At 36.4% G+C, this 20,834-nt stretch overlaps 3 protein-coding genes across 3 annotated transcripts; 2 read left to right on the forward strand and 1 right to left on the reverse strand.

Moving 5' to 3' along the window:
• Positions 1 to 11,862: 11,862 nt before the first annotated feature.
• On the forward strand, positions 11,863 to 13,824 carry LOC147568048 (CHUP1-like protein). The gene is made up of 2 exons (XM_086670404.1): positions 11,863 to 12,873; positions 13,132 to 13,824. Exons 1-2 carry the CDS (start codon positions 11,983 to 11,985, stop codon positions 13,624 to 13,626), a joined length of 1,386 nt encoding a protein of 461 aa, XP_086526530.1. The 5' UTR covers positions 11,863 to 11,982; the 3' UTR covers positions 13,627 to 13,824.
• A 789-nt stretch (positions 13,825 to 14,613) lies between these two features.
• Positions 14,614 to 17,878, forward strand: LOC147568049 (FKBP-like peptidyl-prolyl cis-trans isomerase family protein). The gene is made up of 10 exons (XM_086654497.1): positions 14,614 to 14,850; positions 14,937 to 15,068; positions 15,586 to 15,641; positions 15,739 to 15,794; positions 16,286 to 16,343; positions 16,531 to 16,605; positions 16,805 to 16,894; positions 17,027 to 17,104; positions 17,515 to 17,555; positions 17,663 to 17,878. Exons 1-10 carry the CDS (start codon positions 14,754 to 14,756, stop codon positions 17,688 to 17,690), a joined length of 711 nt encoding a protein of 236 aa, XP_086510623.1. The 5' UTR covers positions 14,614 to 14,753; the 3' UTR covers positions 17,691 to 17,878.
• A 574-nt stretch (positions 17,879 to 18,452) lies between these two features.
• Positions 18,453 to 20,054, reverse strand: LOC147568050 (agmatine coumaroyltransferase-2-like). Its single transcript, XM_086670415.1, has one exon. The coding sequence runs from the start codon at positions 19,973 to 19,975 to the stop codon at positions 18,650 to 18,652; it is 1,326 nt and encodes a 441-aa protein (XP_086526541.1). The 5' UTR covers positions 19,976 to 20,054; the 3' UTR covers positions 18,453 to 18,649.
• Between the last annotated feature and the right edge of the window lie 780 nt (positions 20,055 to 20,834).

Raw genomic sequence — 20,834 nt, forward strand, 5'->3', positions numbered from 1 at the left:
ATACCCTGGTGGTTGATGATTTTGACATAAACTCCAAAATCCTTGAGGCCCCATGTTCCATTTCCATGGGAGGTGGAGTCTATGGTTATTGAGTTTGGGTTATTGAGGTATAAATAATAAGTTTGTCGGGTTTTAGGCCTCGTTAATATGTTGTTGGTTTTTAGGTCTCTTCATTCGTAGGTTAATTTCAACAGTTATCGTGCTTATCACATCTTGATGATGTATGAACATCCTGTAATGAATAACGTAAATCGTAGTCCATATTGAAAAAAAAGAGGTGAAAAACGTAGTAAAAAGTAGAATTTAATTTAAGTCACAAAAAAAACTCCAACTTAAAAGGTTATTGAAGAGTCCGGTCATTTACTAAGGGCTACTTTGATGAGTTAATTATATTTAGGGGGCCAAAATAAAATTGTATGAAGCATGTACGCGTGCAAAATTCGTTATTGGATAGTTGGGGGTGGTATTGGATATTTTGATGTAACGGGAAGACAGAGGAGTGAGAGGTGTATGAAGGCAACTTGTTAACCAGATTCTGTCTGCAGGAAATTTGTGTGTATCATTCCAAATTTTACTTGAACCATTTAGTAATTATGTTAGATTTTAGATTTATGAGATTTCCATAACAAATCATATAAATGAAATCAAGAGGAAATCAATTAATCAATCTCAACCGTTGATATGAGATTCTCTTTCAAATCTGTCTAGAAATCTGGTGGTTATACCATCTTCGAAAATCAATTAACCCTGTGCTTGAATGTTGGTTCATTTTGTATTGCTCGATGGGCATAGATAGTCATCATCTAGAGAGAGAAATAAATTGAACTCTATATCTTAACTATCCATGCCCATGGCTACAAAACTGAATCGACCCTCCCATAGACAATTATTTGGTATCTTCTCTAGTTATCTTCTTTCTAGTTTTTTATGTGACTGTGAGTAACTGTAACCGCGACTCTTTATGTGACTGTGAGTAACCCTACCCGCGACTCTCTCTCTCTCTCACTCTCTCTCTCTATTATTTGGTATCTTCTCTCGTTATCTTCTTTCTAGTTTTTACTTCTCATCTCTTGCTAAATTCTTTCTGTTTTTTAACATGGTCTCTGTCGTCGGCGAACGTCTGAAACCACCATGACACCATCATCTCAAATAACCCTTGAAGTTTCATTCTTTTATATAGTTATCTTATTTTATGATTTTTCTTGTTATATGTCATCTTCTTTATGTTCTTTTGTTACATGTTAACGTTCATTGTAAGAGTTTGTTTCTGACTTGATTTTGTTCTTTGTATGTCAACACTCAACATCAATTTGGGGTTGATCTTTATCCTATCCTTTTATTTTGTACTTCATCATTACTTAAGGCATTTATGAAATTGTGAACTATATAGTGTAAGCTATTTAATTATTTATTCAAAGTTAGAAAACTTTAGCTTTTTGGCTGTGTTTAGGCATCATGCGGTGCCCGATGCCTGACCGGCTGGTGTCTGGCTGGAAAACGCACACATGCAAACATTTTCACAGAAGAAAATACAAAACATCTGTCGGATTTGTCAGTTGTTTGAGTGGACAAGTGTGAGTCGTGTACGTTCTGCCCGGACTAGATGGGTAATTGTCGGTGGACTGTCTCTCTAGACCAATTCCCGCCCCTATCCGTCCCTAAGTTATTTTAAGTGACGTTGGAACACATGTAAAAGGATTTGACTGGCAACTAAGGGAAACTTAAGTTATCCAAGGTGATAAACAGTATACAACAGATATCAAATAGCTTGGCATCCAATGGAAAATGACTAAACACAAGCAAAACATAACAGAGTACCCGAATATGTACATTGAAAATAAGAAAACGTACTCCCACATAAAGTTTGAAGATACCACACCAAGCACATAAATTTTCAACAAAAAAAAACAAGGGGATAAAAGGCAAACGTGGCCCAATACTTCTGACAAATATGAAGATCCAAAATTGTTTATTGTCATGCAAAGAAGATAATCGGGATTGCATAAAGGAAATTTGGTCAAAACTCCCTGAAAATTTTGATTCTTTTTTTAGAAATTGATTACGATGTACGATAGTCATTACAATGACGTTGATACATCAAAGATGTGGTAAACAGGATACTGCCAAATTTAACAAGAACAGACTTAAAGCCCAACTAAACTATGGCCTAAAGCCCAACTACATTATTTATACTTTAATAATCCCAAATTCAATAACCCAAGGATTCCACCTCCTCTGGGGATCGAACCCTGGATCTCCAGGGACTTTTGGAGTATATGTCAACAATTCAACCACTTTTGGACTTTGGTTAAAAAGTATCAGTCAATTTTTTTTTAGTCTTCAACTCCCTTAGTACTCTTTTAATTTGCATCGTCTTGCGACAGCTTTCCAGTGTCTTGCGACCACCTTGCAACACCTTTGCAAATATATATTGGAGTTTTTACCAAACAAAATACAAAATTTTGGGCTTTAACAAAAAATACAAATTTTAGATTTTTAACAAAAAAAAAGAAAGATAGAATTTGTCTTTTTAACTAAAAAAAAGTTTAAAATTGAGTTTTCGGTCCAATTTCTTGATTGACATAATATTTCGAAATTCATCCGTAATTTTGTTATTATCGTTCGTGATTAATAATTTATGCAATCTTTTTGTTTAGGCTAACAATGTTTTGTTGTCAAATACAGCCATATGCTTATGATGTCTACGTTCATCCCAACCACATGGACTTACACGGATGTATAATAGTATATGTAAACCAAAATGCTACAATGTATCATATTCTTTTAGTGGATGGAAACATCAAACTAACAAACTAGGTGGATTAGGTGAATCTTTATCGAAAAAAAAGGTGGGTTTATTTGCTGAAAACTGAAAATACTTTTTATGATTTTAGGTTGTTCCTGAAAAAGAGAGACTTAAAAATGCATTGAACCAAAGATAGACTTAAAAGTGTGTTAAACCAAAGATAGACTTATAACTTGCAACAAAAAAGAAAAGATAAACTTAGAAATGTGAAAGAAGCCCATTACCTTGCATCAAATATCCTGCATATAATTTTTATTTGATTGATATTCTCCATGTGTTTGTTTTCTTAGGTGGTAAACCACTCATGTTTTCTTGCAACAAAAAAACGCCACTCATACTCTCAGTGGATATTTAAAAGTTTATGTTAGTGTATGTGCCTAAATATCTAAATGAGGCTATCAAATATTTATCTTGTTGAAAAGTGTTTATGGCTCAGATTTGTAAATTTGTACCAAATACCCTTATTCACATGCATAGTTGCCACTTAACGGTGGTTTTCTTTTAAGGGTCAGTATGCTTCGAAACCTTGAGGTAGGTCTCTTACCACTCTAGCGAAGGGTTATTGGCACTTAAGGATGGCTTACGTTAGAAACAAACATACTCTGTCGATCAAAGTCATTATTTTTAATTGGGGTTTGTGAAATCTCTAAAGTTGAATAGTTTAGAGATAAATAACTGATAACAAAATAGGAAGAAGAAGAAGAAGAAATAATTGTAATACTTTGTTATGATTTATTATACAAGTTTACATCATATATATAATGAATTTTAGATGACTATTATAGAAACTTACAAAATAAGGAAAGACTACATTATAGTAACAATATTTAACTTGATTCCCAATATACCTAAACTTGATATTCAAGAAACCCAAACCCTAGCTTGTAGCCGTCGGCCATACCAAGTTGTAGTCGTCCTGGGCTTGGACCATGTTCTCTAATACTCCCCCTTTAGTTGGAAGGGAAAGTGATATTACCCCTAACTTGCCAAGTATCTTTTGAAACGAATCTGCACCAAGGGGTTTTGTGAAGATTCTGGCGAGTTGCTCCGAAGTTGGTGTGTATCGGGGAGCAATGAGGCGAGAATGAATCTTCTCACGTACCAAATGACAATCTAACTCGATGTTTTTGGTACGTTCATGAAAAACAAGATTTTCTGTAATATGAAGAACATCACGATTATCACAATGAACTGGCATCGGAGAACAATGGTTAATGTCAAAATCATGGAGGAGATACTTTAGCCATTGCAATTCACAAATGAGAGTAGCTAGAGCCCGATATCCGACTTCAGCAGAAGATCTAGCAACAGTTGGTTGCTTCTTGGATTTCCATGAAATGGGACTAGAACCAAGGAGAGTGAAATATCCAGTGGTTGAGCGCCTGGATTTTGGACAACCTGCCTAGTCAGAATCGCAATACCCTGTTATAGTAATAGAACTAGAAGCTTAGAGGAATATACCATGCTAATAAAGCCTTTGAAGAATCGTAATACCCGATGAGCCGCGTCAAGGTGAGAAGACCTAGGAGATTGCATGAATTAACTCAGATTATTGACTGCGAATGAAATATCGGATCGAGTAACGGTTGGATAAAGGAGACAACCAGTGAGGCGTTGAAAGACCATTGGATCTGGAAGTGGGTCGCCATCAGTAATGTTGGGGCGGGATTTTTGTTACATTGGAAATGGGGAAACTCGTGAGGCAGTCACGTCGGAGTCCTTGAGGATGTCAAGGATGTATGTTCGTTGACCAAGAAAAACACACATTAGGATGATTCCATATATCGGAAGCATTATCGTTCTAAAGAAAATCCTTTATCTCAACGGATATGGAGTTTGTAAGCCAAAAATGTACCAAGTCATTACACTTCTCCCATTGAATAAAATCGATTGGATTATCGGGTTGTGGAAGTGATCCATCCACAAAACCAAACTTACCTTTTACTTTAAGAGCTTTCTTCATAACACGAGCCCATGACGGAAAGTTGCATTCACTCAATGCTGGAGTGATAAGAATGTTAGCCGGTGATTCCGAAGGATGAAACTCATATAGAGGGTTGATAATCGTCTTGGTAGTAACATCACTAGATTCGCTAGTCATGATTGATAAAAAAAATTTATGACTCTTATACCATGTGAAATCTCTAGAATTGAGTAGTCTGAGATAAATAATTGATAACAAAATAAAGGAAGAAGAAGAAATAATTGTAATACTTTGTTATGATTTATTATACAAGTTTACATCATATATATAATGGAGTAATGGATCTTAGATGACCATTATAGCAACTTACTACATATGGAAAGACTACATTATATTAACAATATTTAACTTGATTCGCTGTTGTATAGTGGGATCTTGCTTTTTCTCCTTTGTTCGCTGTTGTATAGTGGGATCTTTGTCAATTTTTTTTCTGTCTTTGTTCAATTTTTTTTCTGTCCTCATCTTTATTTTTCTGCTTCTTTCACTTTTGTGTTAGTTTTTTCTCTCTTCTGTTTCCCTCAGCTAGGTCTCTGTGTAGATCTCCTTAAGGGTAGGAACCTGTGTCCTTTCGTCATAGTGATATTCCGGTTGCACCTAGCCAGCAGGGCTACTCTCTTGGAGGTGAGTTTATTTATTTATTTATTTTTATTTTTTTTGGCTTTGTTGTGGTTGTGTGTTCCTTTCATTAGGAGGTGCTTTTATTTCCTTTTACTTGCATTGGTTGTGGCCTGGTGTTGCCTGAAACCTTTAGGTCTTAGTGATCCCATGGACTTTCAATCCCCAACAGACAACCAAACCCCAATAGACCTGGCATTTTTGGCTTGGAATGTTAGGGGTTGTGGTAATTTCACCAACAGAAAACATCTGTGGCGCCTTATAAAAGAGCACAACCCAGATTTTATATTCTTGTCTGAAACGAAATGTATTAATGTTAACTTAGACAAGATTTTAAATTTGGGCAACATTTATAAGAACCATGTAGTTAATCCCATTAACAAAGCTGGTGGGCTTGCTCTTTACTGGTCTCCCAACTATTCCATCGACATCTTATACACAGACCAAAACATGATTCACGCAAAAGGCACCCAAATAGATAACAATAATCAATTCTATCTTACTGGCTTTTATGGGTGCCCGTATAGCAACAACAAAATGAAACCCTGGGAGACCCTTGCTAGCCATACCCCGGACAATCAGTACCCTTGGTTAGTCATTGGCGATCTTAATTGTATCTTGCACTCGTCTGAAAAACTAGGAGGGAAGGAGGCCCAATGCTCTAACATGATCAAATGCAAGCAGGCCATTAATCGGCTGGCCCTCCATGATATTGGCTACTCGGGCCACCCCTTCACTTGGACTAATAAACAATTTAAGGGCAACCTTATTCAGGAGAGACTAGACCGTGCTCTGGTTAATCACAATTGGCTATCCACCTTTCCCCATTCCAAGCTCACCCACCTCCCCACTCTTGGCTCTGACCATAATCCCATCATCCTAACCACCAAACCGAACTCTTCTTTGGGGCGTAAACCATTCAAATTCATCCGCACTTGGATGTCTCACCCAAACTGTGCTCAATTTATCAAAACCAATTGGGACTCTCTTCCTAATCATATCCAATCCAAACTTAACTCTCTGGCCATTCGCTTATCGAAGTGGAACAAAGAGGTTTTCGGTCATTTGGAGACTAACATAAAGAAACTTACCAATAAAATTCAGAACATTCAAGACCCGGTAATCTTTAAAGAGACGTTCACTCAAATTGAAACCCTTCTTCTTCAGCAAGAGAGTCTTTGGAAAGAAAAATCCAGAACCAGAATTGCCAATATTAATCTGGGTGACAGAAATACTAAGTACTTCCACGCCAGAGCTGCCACTCGTAATCGTAAAAATCAAATTTACTCTATTAAAAAAGATGATAATTCTTGGACTAACGACGAGGCGGAAATTTCTTCCATCTTTTCCAATCATCTTCTTAACATCTCCACCTCGGTTGGTTCATGTTTCTCCACCAATCTTTTAGAGTGCTTCTCTCACCAAATCAGTCCCCTCCAGAATGAGTCTCTTATCTCTATCCCAATTATGGAGGAGATTAGGAAGGCTACTTCTCTCTCAAGCCAGAAGCAGCCCCTGGTCCAAACGGATACCCCCCTTTCTTCTACCAATCCAACTGGGAAACAGTGCAGGAGGACATAAAAGATATGGTTACTCACTTTTTTAGCACTGCATCCCTCCCGCTCCAGTCCAATCACACTCACATCTATCTTCTCCCTAAAACTAAAACTCCTCAAACCCCGGCTGACTTCAGACCGATTAGCCTTCTCAATACAACATATAAAATTATCACCAAAATCATGGCGAATCGTCTCAAAATCATTTTGCCAGATCTCATTTCCCCATTTCAGGCAGCTTATGTTCCAGGCAGGCAGATCACTGACAACATTCTCATTAGCCAAAAACTGGTCCATTCCTTTAAAAAGATTCGCGAGTCTAAAAGCTACTTTGGACTCAAACTTGACATGTCTAAAGCTTTTGACCGCATCGAATGGAGCTATCTGGAGAAAATCATGGGCATCCTGGGTTTCTCTTCTCAATGGATAAATCTGATCAAAGCTTGTCTAAACTCCAGCACCATGGCAGTGCTTATAAATGGCCGACCTGGATCTGCTTTCGAGGTTAGCCGAGGAATTAGGCAAGGTGATCCCCCTCTCTCCCTTCTTGTTCGCTATTGCCATGGAAGGTCTTAGTCGTTTGCTGGAGAACAACAACAACCAGAACACTTTCGTCGGTTTTCCTATTCCCAACTCTAATCTTATCATTAAACACCTCTTATTTACGGATGATTGCATCATTTTCGGCCAGAATACTCTCGAGAATGTGCACAACCTCAAACAAATTCTGAAAGAATTCAGTGAGGCCTCCGGTCAAATGATAAACTATACTAAATCCAACATCTTTTTCTCCAAAAACTCGCATCCCAAATTCAAAAGAATGATCATTCGTAACCTCAAAGTCCATCAATCTTCGTCCGGAGACAAATACCTTGGTACTAATCTTTTCATCGACAGAAACAAAAATCAAGCTTTCAAATCCCTTCTCACCCAAATTAAAAACAAACTCTCCAAATGGCAAACCAACCTTCTTTCCCAAGCTGGTCGCTCGATAGTTATTTCAACTATTGCAGCAGCCGTTCCCCGATACCAAATGCAGTGCTTTGCCATTCCCAAAGGCATTTGTAACAGCATCGAGTCCCTACAAAGGACTTTCTGGTGGGGAAAATCCAAAACATTCCATCCCATCAACTGGTCCGCCATTTGCAAGCCACGCAAATTAGGAGGACTAGGGCTTCGACTTCCTCTCCTTGATAATCAAGCTTTCCTCAACAAACTTAACTGGCGGCTGCTCAATAATCCTCATGCCATCTGGGTTCAAGTCTTCAAAGCTAAATATTTTCCTAAATCGCATAAACCCTCTCCACCTAAAGCTAACCACTCCTGGCCTTGGAAAGCTATAAGTAAACAGTTTAGTCAAATGGATGGTCTAGTCTTCTGGGATATTAACAAAGGCACTCATATTAGTATCTGGCACGATTTTTGGATCCCGAACCATCCCCCACCTATCACAAATCAAAGTAACTCTAGCCTCAACTGGGTTGCCCAGCTCATTACTAATAATACCTGGAATACTGACTTGCTTAATAATTGTTTTGATAGTGATATTTGCAGTGCGATTTTGAGTATTAATTTGCAGACTGGTCAGGAGGACATAGCAAAATGGACACTCACAAAAGCTGGTAATTTCTCGATTAAATCAATGTATAATTATTTAAGAACATGTAGCAATGGACCTATGCATGAGTCTAACGACTGGTTTTTCATATGGAATCTGAATACCATACCACGTATAAAACTATTCCTTTAGAAATGTTGTACGAATAGCCTACCAGTAAAGGACAAAATTGGGAGGTATATCGGTAACATCTATACTTGTATAAACTGTAATGATAACGAAACTTTAGACCATGTGATGTTACACTGCAACTACGCCAGAGCGATATGGTTTCATTTTCAGGTTAGATCGGAACAATTAATTACGGTGAGACAATGGATTCAGCAATGGAAAAATTTGGATGAGGAGATTACTAATTTATATGCCAAAATCCTATGGTTTATATGGAAAGCTAGGTGCGAAAATTGTTTTACCGCTAAAAAACAAACTCCTTTGCAGATGATCAATCGCATCAACAACACGTCAACCAAGCCACTCAAAATTGGTTCCATAATAACTAACAAATGCAGGGATGAACCACGTCAACAACAATGGAGGCCTCCATCGATACCGTATCTTAAAATCAATGTTGACGCATCATTTACGCAACTTACAGAACCAGCAGGAATAGGTTGTATTATCCATGATGAAGAAGCAAATTTTATCATAGCGGCAGCAAACACAGTCAGGGGACAAAATGCTGAAGAATGTGAAAGTCTAGCTATACACTACAGCATTTTATGGGCCATCCAACTACGAATACAATATGTTCACATTGAAAGCGACAATCAAAATATCATCAAGTACATTAATGGTCAAAGCGACGGTTTACATTGGCAGTCTAGACAAATCATCTCAAAGTCTCTAGATCTCAAGAATCGGTTCACAGATATAATCTTCACTTATGCTCCCAGGGAATGCAACTCCAAAGCCGACGCTCTAGCTAAATGGGGTAGAAATAATATTCAGGAAAAAATATGGAATGTAGTACCATCTTTTATTTCTTCTTTAAATTAAGGATCTCATGTAAGAATAGCTTGTTGTTTTATTCTAATATATTTCATCAAAAAAAAAAGGAAATCTAAGCCCTAGCTTGAAGGCGTAGGCATGTCAAGTTATGGTCGTCGTGGGCTTGGCCCTGTTCTCTAAATAGGGTTTGACCATGAGATAGATACTTGGAGACTTTTTCTTTAGGTTTTTTATTAAATTCCTAGGTTACTACAATTTCCAATCTGTATCGATGATTTTCTAGTCTTTCTTTTTTATGCTTCTTAAGCACTGATCAGTAACTCAGTAGATATTATTCTATCTTTCAAAAATGTATATATGTAAATGAGGCAGAACTGAGTTTGCTTCTCGTTCTATGTTTTGTCATAGTAAATGTCTTCTCTAGTGAAATATGTGATTTAGTTTATTCCTCTTTTGTTGAAAATTCTTTTTATCTACTATAGTAATCTTTTCACCCCGTTAGTAAAAACGTTTATAAAAACAATAGCCACTACCAAAATTAGATAGGGCGGTAGCGCTTTGGCACATGAAAAAAATGTTGGAGGCACAAAAATGTGGGTCGATTCAATGTTACTCAATTAACCTGGTTAGGTTAGAGGATAGGAGTAAAACTTGGCATGTTCGTTTTTTACTTCATCATTTTCATCTTCACTACCACCTCCGACTACTACTATTTTTCTCTTTATATCTTTGTCCTCGTATCTCTATCTCCACTCTCTCTGCTCCCCTGCCATCTCCTTCCCTCTATCTCCTCTCACTCTCTCTAGGATCGGCGTCTAGTCTAGTATTATTTCCCTTCACCAGGAAGAACCTTGTTGAAGGGAAACCCATAATATGAAACCCTTTAGCCGAAGGGTTTTGGGTTGCAAATGTTGGGGTCCCGCCTTATATAAAAAGGATTCCTAGTTAGAATAGGATTTCCCTTGTTCCTTATTTAGGGAGAAATAGAAGTTTTTATTTCTAGCCTAAAAAGGAATCCTATTTCTAGTAGAATACCTCCTTATTTATCATTATAAATAGGGAATGAAAGGGAAGAAATTATTCATACTTTCAAGTTAGAGAGTATCATACTTTCAGGTCAGAAAGTATCCTCCCAGTTAGGAGAGTTAGTAGAGAATCATTTCGAATCATATCCTCTCAGATTAGAGAGAGATAGAGATCAGAGAGATGAGAACAAAGAGAGGCCAGAGAAAGAGAGATTTCTGAAGTGGTTCTTTCAAGAGAGTTTGAAAGAGAAGAATATTGGTTTGAAGAAAAGAAGATTATTAATCTTGTGAAGCAATTTAGTTTGTGGTTATCTTCTTCAACCTTTGGTAATCTAGGATTTGTTCAAATCCTAAGGATTAGGAAATATCTATTTCTTTGTTTCTTTGTTCAGTTTATCCACCATAGTTTTGGTGAAGAGTTGTTATTCAAGAGTGTTTCTACACATCTTGAAGAGTTGGTTAATCCTCTATTTGTTTAGGGAAGAATTGTTATCCAAGAGTGTTTCCTCACATCCTGAACAATTGTTTATCCACCATAGGTTCGGTGAAGAATTGTGTAACCCATTATTTAATCATAGTGGAAGATTTCTGGACTAGGTCCCGTGGTTTTTTACCTTCTATCTTGGAGGGGTTTTTTGCCACGATAAATAATTTTGGTGTCTCTACTTTTACTTTCACATCGTTTATCTTCGTATTCCTGAACAAGTTAATTAGGTTATTTTTCCTAACAAGTGGTATCAGAGCCCAGGTATAACAAGTCTCGGCCCAATAACTATTGAAGTTAAGAGTCAATGTGTGAGGGGGAGATTGTTAAGTTAATCCCACATTGATTGTGGAAGGGACAGAGGGTGTGTTAATAAGTGTTGTGTTAATAAGTGTGGGAGGAGCTTTACCTCTTGAGCTAGCTTTTGGGGTAAGAGAGGCCCAAGACCACCCAACAGCAAAGGGGTGAAGTTAAGATGAAGACGAAGGGCGAAGTAAAATCACATTTTTTGTCTTAAAATTAAATTGTCCTCTAACTTAAATCAAATCAATTGGGTTAAATTAGATTGATCCAAAGTCTTGGGCATCTCAAAACTTTTTGCTTGGCTCAAAGCACCCACCTTATAATACTCATTATACAATTGTTTTACTGTTTTCTTAACATTCAATAAGATTGAAGATCACTCGGGAAAGAAAGAAATGACTTGAATATGGGTGTTCCTAATGAATAAGTTATGTGTACATGAAGATTTGTTCTTCCTTTCTGTGACTTCACTCAATACAAATAAGAAATCTTGAAATGTAAATGGAATCAGATTCTAAAGACCAAGCAAAAGAAAAAGAAAACCCAAAATCAAAGTTTAATGACAAAATATTCATTTGGCTATAAAAATATTTGCTTTAATTAAAATTTATTATATCGAATTGTTCGAACTAAAATTCATTCGATGAACCAACCAAAAGAACAAAAGAAGAAAGAAAAGAAATTGAAAGCAGAAGAAGATCAAGATCTAATGAAGCCTATTCCTCTAAAAACTGGTATCCCTTTAGCTCTATCTTTTGTTGGGTTTATTCTCTCTTTGATCAAATTACATTCTAAAAATTCATCATCACAAAGAGGGCAACAAGAAAATTCATTAGAAACCCATTCTGAAGAAGATCAACAGAGCTTTAATGGCATCCATTCAACATCTTCATCTTTCAAACAAGAAGAAGAAAAGGAAGAAAAAGAAGAACATATAACACATACCCATATCATGAATTCATTAGTAAGTTTACATATTCAAGATCGACCCCGTTTAGAAAAAGAGATTTTAGGCTTAAAAGAGATGGTTACTCTTCTTCAGAACAGAGAATTGGAGTTGAAAACAAAATTTATTCAGTATTGTGGATTAAAGGAACAAGAATTGATCATTAGTCAGATAGAAAACAAGTTGGAGTTAGAGCTTGTTCGTGTCGAATTACTAGATACGAAGGTTGAATTGATGGAAACTGAGAGTAGAAGATTTGAAGCTATGGTATTTGAACACTTGAGATCATTAGAACAACTTCAATTTGCAAAAATGGAGAATGGGTTATTGAAAATGAAAGTTAAAAAGCTTTCGAAAAACACTAGGAAACGAGCTCGTCTCTTTCACCAACAAGCTTCAACTCTTAGACTCAAAGATGCTGAAATTTCAAGAACTCACCAAGAGCTAGAACATAAGGAAAATTTGATCAAGGATTTAAAAGATGAAATCACGACGATGAAACGATATTTAGATCATTTGGAGAAGGAGAAGAAAGATTTAGAAGAGAAAGTAAAGTTAGCAGAAAACTCAGCCTCACTCACCTCAAAGGTTTGAATATCTTATAATCAATTTTAGGTAGTGTTTAAATTTTTTCCAAGTCAAATCATAAATCTGACTCGACATCTGAGTTGACTCTAGTCAGAAATTAAAATGTATGTTTTTGTCTGACAAATGATGTCTGACTCATCTGAATGTCTGATTTTGGGCTGATGTCTGACAAATTGTGAAAATAATACACCACCTCCGCCCTTTTTTCTTGCAATCTTTCTTTATTTTTAACTGATTTTGTAATGGGTAACTTGACAGGTTGAAGAAGAAATATCAGTTATAGATAATCATCAAGACGAACTATTAATCGAACTAGACCAACTTCGTAATGTTCGTGTAGCTGAGGCAGAAGAACTAATTTATCTAAGATGGATTAACGCGTGCTTAAGACACGAGTTAACCAAAAATCAAGAACAAGAAAAACAAGAAAAGGAAGACAAAGAAAACCAACTATTAGAATTAGGAGTTGCGGAAAAATGTGAAGAGAATGAAAACAATCTAGATTACGAGTCCGATAGTATATCAGTGGGTACAAAAATTGGCGAATTTTGTACCACTAGAAGAGATACTAACCAAAGAAAGCCGAAGTTATTAAATAAATTCAGAAAATGGGTGAAAGGAAATGAGAAGTGTAAAACAAGGTTATGCGATGAGGAGGAAGAATATCAAAATAAATGTTTCGGTAGGCGATCTGTTTCAGACGAACCATCGGAACGACTTGTTGATGGGAGGAAGTCCTATTCAAGTGTATAAGAATGATATATGCCTTATGATAAAAGAAACATACATGAGATAGTGACATTTATATCAAACTTTCCTGCCTCAAATTCTGTTTTCTTTTACTTGTATAGATTATTGACAAATATATTTTGTTCATGCTTCTTCTTGTTATTGTTTTTGGAAGAAAAATTAGTAATGAATATAGCAAAGTTAGAACAATTTTAGTCAAAACAGTTTATGTGGTTTTAAGATCATAGAACCTTGCCCTTAAACAGTTTGTAGACAAGTTTGGTAAAGTTGTCGTTAATGATTTTATAGACTCATGTGTGATAAATGAAGAAAACGCGAAAACGTTTACAACCCGAGAACTTTATAGTGGTTATGTTATTGATGGCTTGTGACCCAATGTTTTTCTTGGGGTTGTCATAAGCTTACCTCATTTTTTAAGTTTTATGCTCGAAACACCCTCTGGGACTCCGGAACTCACCATATGGTACTTGAGAGTCACAGATGATGAGTTTTAGCTCCATGGTGTCTGTGAAATTTATAGGCCTTGTCAACAATCTTTGGTTGGAGTAGTTACCAAGTTGATTTCCACCCTATAGGTCAAAGGTTCGAGACTCATACTCCTTAAAGTATGCTGACATTTACAAAAAAAAAAAAAATTATAGGCCTTGACTCAAGGCCCTTGAGGAAGCCCAAATAGCCAAGGTATGCAAATGAAAAACGATATATTAAGTTCGAAGTTAAACTCTGATGTTTGATTCGAAACTAAGAATAATAATCTTTACGTGATAGTGTGATACAACTAGTTGGGAGCATTTAACTTTAATAGTCACACGTATTTTAGGAGAATATCCAAAATTTGGAGTAAAACTATGTGCTCAAGCTTAGTAAGTGTTTTGGGATGAAATCCTGAGCCAAAAACAAAACCCTATATATGAAAATCTTGGGCTTCAATGTCAAAGGCAGATACAATAGGAATAACTGATAAAGGCTGGGTTGTTATAGTACCATATCAATAGATTGATGGTCCAATATGTGTGGATGAGATGTGATATAGTATTATCCATTCTTTCTCTCACTAACCAACTGCCACTAATAACAAAACCATTCCCTCATTTTTTTTTTCTTAACTGTCATTCCAACTGTTTATAGCCATGGAACTCTCTCTTCTTTTCCCAGTTCCTCCTTATCAACAACAACACATTTCTACCCTCCATAATAAATCTCTCTGTTTCTTCACTCCAAATTCAAGTAAGCCCTTTCAACTATTTGGTGTGCTCTTTTCTCTGTTTTTATCTCTTTCTTTCATAAAAGTAGAAACTTCTTTGAATCCACAGGGAGGAGACCCATTAGCCGGAATTCATCTCTGGTGAGATGTTGCTGCTCTGTCGGCGATTCGCCATTACCAGCTATGGTTTCTATTCGTTCCGACGGAAGGAGGGCTTTGATGAGTTGTGTTCTTGCAGCAGGTATGGTTCTCTTTCTCTCTAGGAATATGGCATTATTATTAGGTTTTATTTAGTTTTTGTGTTCTGCTAAGTAGGTCAAGAAGTACCTACAAATTTAGGGTTTTCTGATTTTCATCCTTAGGGTGTTCAAATCAGTATGGAAACTGCATTAAGAAGTACTCCACATTTTGTTTGTTCATGGCTTAGGGTGTTAAAATCCACTGTGAGTAATGGTGGGAACTGATTTTTGTTGGTTTTTGAAAACCCTAATTCTTAGTAGTTCCATGTTCAATCAGGAATTAATTCTGTTAGCTCTCTTCTAGGATTAAGATTGTGATTTAGGAATGCTGATTGTGGTTTTCTTATTTACCCTAGTAGAGTTCTTACGAAAAGTCATCCGAATCAGATTTGTTCTTCGACCTAGTATGTAACAATGTCAATGTGGGCAGTTTCTTTTAGTTGTTCAAATGTAACTGAGTCGTGTTGTCGTCTCATTTTTATTGAACTCCTCTTGCTTTTGGTTATTCTTCTGTATCAGTTGCTGGTACTTATATTTGTGATGTAGCCGAGGCTGTAAGCACAAGTAGAAGAGCTGTAAGTGTTGTTTAGTTTCTTATAAATTCTTTTCCACATTTTCGTTAGTAGAGTTTGATAATTTTCATTCACATAATGTTCTTTCTTGATTTTGAAGCTTCGAGGAGCAAAGATACCGGACAGTGAATTTACAGTACTCCCAAATGGTCTGAAGTTAGTAAATAATACATTCTCCTTTTTTATGTTCAATTGTATCTCCATCACCATCTTCTTTTCATCCCTAGGTTGCTAGATTTGGTATTTGCCCTTCTGAGGTTACTTATATTTGTTATGTTGCTTACTAATTAGAGTTAGGAGTACGTCGAGTTTCATGTTGATGTAATGCCATTGCTAGCATATTGTCCTTGATTAAGGCACCACTCGGTCGGACCCAGTAGTCTAGTTCCACATGGTACAAGGTTTTTCCTAGGCATGGGCTTGCCATAGACCACCCAGGCTTGTCCACCTGGCCAATCTATACACCAAGCTCGTCCGGAAGGTGTTCTTAAGGAATGTCGGACTAAGTGCCTTGCACATGAAACTTCTGTTTCACATCACATCCTCACTTATTTTATGGATTTCATTTCTCGTGATAATTTTTTCATCTTCAAGCTCTCTAGTATCATATCTTCAAACTGATATCGATGGTATCCTACCCAATTCAGGTACTATGATTTGACGATTGGAAATGGAACAAAGGCTGTTAAAGGATCACGAGTTGCAGTATGGTTGTAATCCCAGTTAAATTTCAACTATATATTAGTTCTAAGTTATATTTAACATCAGTCTTTAGAATTATATGTTGTTGTTAAACTTTGTCGATCATCTCTTTTTATGTTCATGATATTCTTAGTGTCTATAAAGATGTAGTTCCTTAAATCTATTAAAACTAATCTACGAAACTTTATAGGTCCATTATGTTGCAAAATGGAAAGGCATAACTTTTATGACAAGCAGGCAAGGACTTGGAGTTGGCGGGGGAACGGTAAGTTCGGGCTAGATACTTTCAGCATCTCAATAGTATCTGTTATATCTATATATTCCAAAGTCGAAAAGGCACAATGTTTAGCATTTTGATTTGACATATCTCTGTTATATCTTACTCAATAATTTTGTGTGAGACTGCATCCATGTAAAAGCCTTAGATAAATCGACATGTTTCATTTTGTATTGGTTTTGTGCAGCCTTATGGATTTGATGTGGGTCAATCTGAGAGAGGATCGGTGCTTAAAGGTTTAGATCAGGGTGTTGAAGGAATGAGGGTGGGAGGCCAGGTGAGGCATATCAAGTCTGAATTTCTCCGTTTTATAAGATATCGATAAACTTCCCATAATATTGATCTACTTATGTTAATTGTGAACTTTTCTCGACGCTTATCTAGCGTGTAACAATAATAATGATTGCAGAGATTGCTGATACTTCCTCCTGAGCTAGCTTATGGAAGCAAAGGAGTCCAGGAGATCCCTCCAAATGCAACTATCGAGGTAACCTCCACATTTGTGCCGTTGTTATCTTCTTCGTTCTTGCTCGCCACATTGATGTTTTATTTTGCACACATCGAACAATTCCTCTCGTGTTGCATTCACAACCCACTAGTAGATTTCTACGACATTCTTTCGGTGTTCACTTAATAATTATATTTTTCGTTTTTTCCGCCATATAATGGATACTTCAATAAGGAACCTATATATACAGCATACCTCCATTTTCATTACTAGATACATTGACATTATAGCAATCCACTATATCCATATATTATGCATTTACAGGTAATAAAAAACCAATTTTGGGATCCTATTGTGTTCTTTTAAAATGCCTTATTATCCCCTTTATCATGTTGATATTTCTTTATTCGTTTGTTGTCTGATACTTCGATCTTCCGTTCTGTATGCAGTTAGACGTGGAACTACTAGCTATCAAGCAAAGCCCATTCGGGTATCTATTATATTATAAGCACAAAAAAAATATTTATAAACGATGTATGATTCTTGCTTTTTTGTTTTAGGCGTTACTTTTTAATCGTTGTTTTATCTGTTTTGCAGGTCTGCTGTTAAGATAGTTGAGGGGTGATCAAATGGCTCATTTGACCACAACAATATGGGAATCATCTGTTCGACTCGTATTATACAATTTCTTTTTACATTATAATGCATCGACATTGTCTTCTTATTCCTTATATTATATGACGTACAAATTTGGTCTTGTTTCTTAAACTTATGATTAATGAATGAAATCATATTTTTAGAGGGCATATAAAATCATATCAGCCAAGTTAAGAGTAAAAAAGGGGGCTAGCTAGTGTCCATTAGAATTTGGATTTTTTTTCTAAATCAATCAGCCATCTTAGGTCAAAACTGTACGCCTACCTCAATCCTGGCCGTAAGAATAAAAAGAAAATGATTTTAATATAATTTTGTTTTTAATTCTAGACACAAGTTGTACTAAGAAAGCTATAATTGGAAAAAAAAATCACCTACCCAAAAAGTTCAAGAGAAAGTAAAAGTGTTTCTAAGAAGAAAAATAAAAGCAATCAAGAAAAGTCTAGTGAGTCATAGTTGATATAAAGCCATCAATCACTTTCATATCTAAGTGAAAAGTCCGATTACAACAATTAGATGGACTGATGTCTTTCTTCTGGTTTGCTTGGTTTAGTTGCCGCGTGCATAATTTTCTAATTTTGCTGCTTTAACTAATATTTTTACTTCTATTCCACTTGATGCCGGTAGCAAAATATCTACGTTGTGGGTCCAACTATGCGAGCACGGAGTTTAAATTGAGTTCAGATTGAAGTTTGACACCTTCAATTTCACTGACTGGAGATCAACAATACACTTCCAAATTCTCAGCGATGCCACTTTATATATTAACAACAAACGAAAATACATTAATTTCTTAATAAAAATCAACTTGAACTTTTTCTCAAACATACACAAGATATATTGTATCTTGGATGATTATTTAGCTAATACAAAATTCATACAAGTATTTAAAATATAAAGTTTGATTTTGATGTTGATAATGCATTTTTGTCAATCTAGAGAGTAACAATTTTTTTTGAAGGAAGCCAAGTTTTGATGAAACAAAGGTATGAATGCATCAATACTTCCATCTCCAATGAATGAAGGAAGAAGAAACATCATCCCTTCTGTTGGGAAATAAGCTGGCATGAAAATATAAGGACTTCCTCCACCAAAATCAAGATCATAAAATGGAAATCTTAACCAACTATCCACTTCCAAGTCTGGGTACAAATATGATTTATTCATATTAGCCGTCGGTACAAGATTTGTATCTTGTTTCCCTTTAATGCTCGTATAATCGATAAAAGACTTGAAATAACCATCGTCTACGTTCATAATTGCATCATGTATGGTTTTAGCTGCAAAGGGTAGTGGTTCATTTAAGAGATCTTTCACTCTAGCTGTTGGAAATGCCCATAATACTAAATTGCCAAAGTACTCATTAGGTACTTTAGGGTTCGACCTTCCTCGACCGTCCACCGATATCCTAACCTTCGTTGTCTCAAAATCGTTAAGCCCACGAGCCCTAGTTATAGTTCTCCATAAATGAGCTATCAAGCTCTCAAATGTACTATAAGGTTTTCCACTATGAGTTAGTATTTTTGAAGAAGCCTTAGCTTTGAGTTTAGCAAGAAACTCTAATGTGAAATGAACTTTGTGGACAATAATGTCGTCGGTTATTCCTTCCAAATGATCAAGATAAGGTGATACAGTTGTGAGTTTCTTAGTAGTGAACTCGACGTTTTTATGCTCGAATTCAAATCGAGGTGGGTTTCGAGGAAGGAAAATAGTTCTATCATGTAGTGGGGTAGGTTTGATCCCAAGACCTCTACATACTTGACCCCATGCAGTTAAGAAGTTGCTAGTTGCATTCCCATCAGCCACACTATGGTGTGAAGTAAAACCAACAACTAATGACCCACAAGTGAACCTAGTAAGTTGAACTTGAACAAGTTCTTTAACTCCTTTAAGACTTGGATGAAGACATAGTAAAGATGAGGATGGTTTAAATGGCATAACTTTATCAAGGGTAGACTCGACAGAAGCTTCAACGAATTTTACGCCTTCGTCGTTGAGAAGTATAATGGGTTCACCTTTTTCATCTTGACCTAGTCTTCCTGCCCATTCTCTATACTCAGATAAAGCCTTTTGAAGGCCAAATTGAATATGTGAATTTGATGGGGTTGGAGGTCTATAAGCATAGATTACAGCCATATGGGTATTAAATGTGACCTTGTCAAAGACACTTAAAGGAATGCTTTGATCAAAAGTAATAGTTGTTCCTTCATCATAAATTGGTTTTATGATCTTGGAGCTCTGCTGTTGAATCTTCATTGTTATTGCCTTGTTTTGTGTTTGTTAACAAGAAGAAGAAAAGTAGGTTAAGTCTAGCTATTCTGTCTTGGTGAGTTTATGAAGTAAGGATAAGAATGAACATATATATATATATGAAGGGGGTATGAGTGGGGGGAGAGAGGATGAGAGAACAGGAGTTGGGTCATGTGTATTAATGGCGGCAACGCCACTAGGTAGTACAAATCTAGTCAAATGGGACATCCTTTGCCCTGTTTGACCTATTTTTGGCGCGCTACCAATTCCCACAAGTGGACTCTCACTCTCAAATTGCACAAATATCATATTAATAGTCATTTTAGCCTCCAATTTGTGACCAACTCACCATTTAGCATTCATAAGTGTCCGGCCGTTCGAATTGGCTCCCAACTTCCTGTTTGGCTCCCAAATTTTTTCGAAACCTCTCTATTCTACCCTCATGACAATTCTGTAATTTAATTGTTGTTTTTCTCTTTGTCCACCTCACTTCAAGAATTTCCACACAACTTCTCCACATAAGAGTTCGCCTAAGAAGGTCGCCGGAGAAAGTCACCGGTCGGCAAATTTTTCCGGCGACCTTCATTTTTTTTTTTATCTTCTTGTTCTTCCACAATCTCTCTCTATCTTCTCCTCTTCTCTCTCTCTTCCATCTCTCTCTTCCATGTTTTTCTCTCTGTCCCTCTTCTCTGTTCAAGCGAAAGGTTTTCCTTCGCCGAAAATCGTCTGACTCTGGGGAAAAAGAGAGATGACCCGCCATTTTTACCTTTAGAGAGAGATAGAGAGACAGAGAAGATACAAATTTTTAAAGAAGACCCACCATTTTTACCTTTAGAGAGAGATATAGAGAAAGAGAAGATTGAGA

This window comes from Eschscholzia californica, unplaced genomic scaffold (assembly GCF_041429995.1).
Source record: "Eschscholzia californica isolate CP2 unplaced genomic scaffold, dmEscCali1.0.p SCAF_1, whole genome shotgun sequence".
In the NCBI taxonomy this organism is placed as follows: Eukaryota; Viridiplantae; Streptophyta; class Magnoliopsida; order Ranunculales; family Papaveraceae; genus Eschscholzia; species Eschscholzia californica.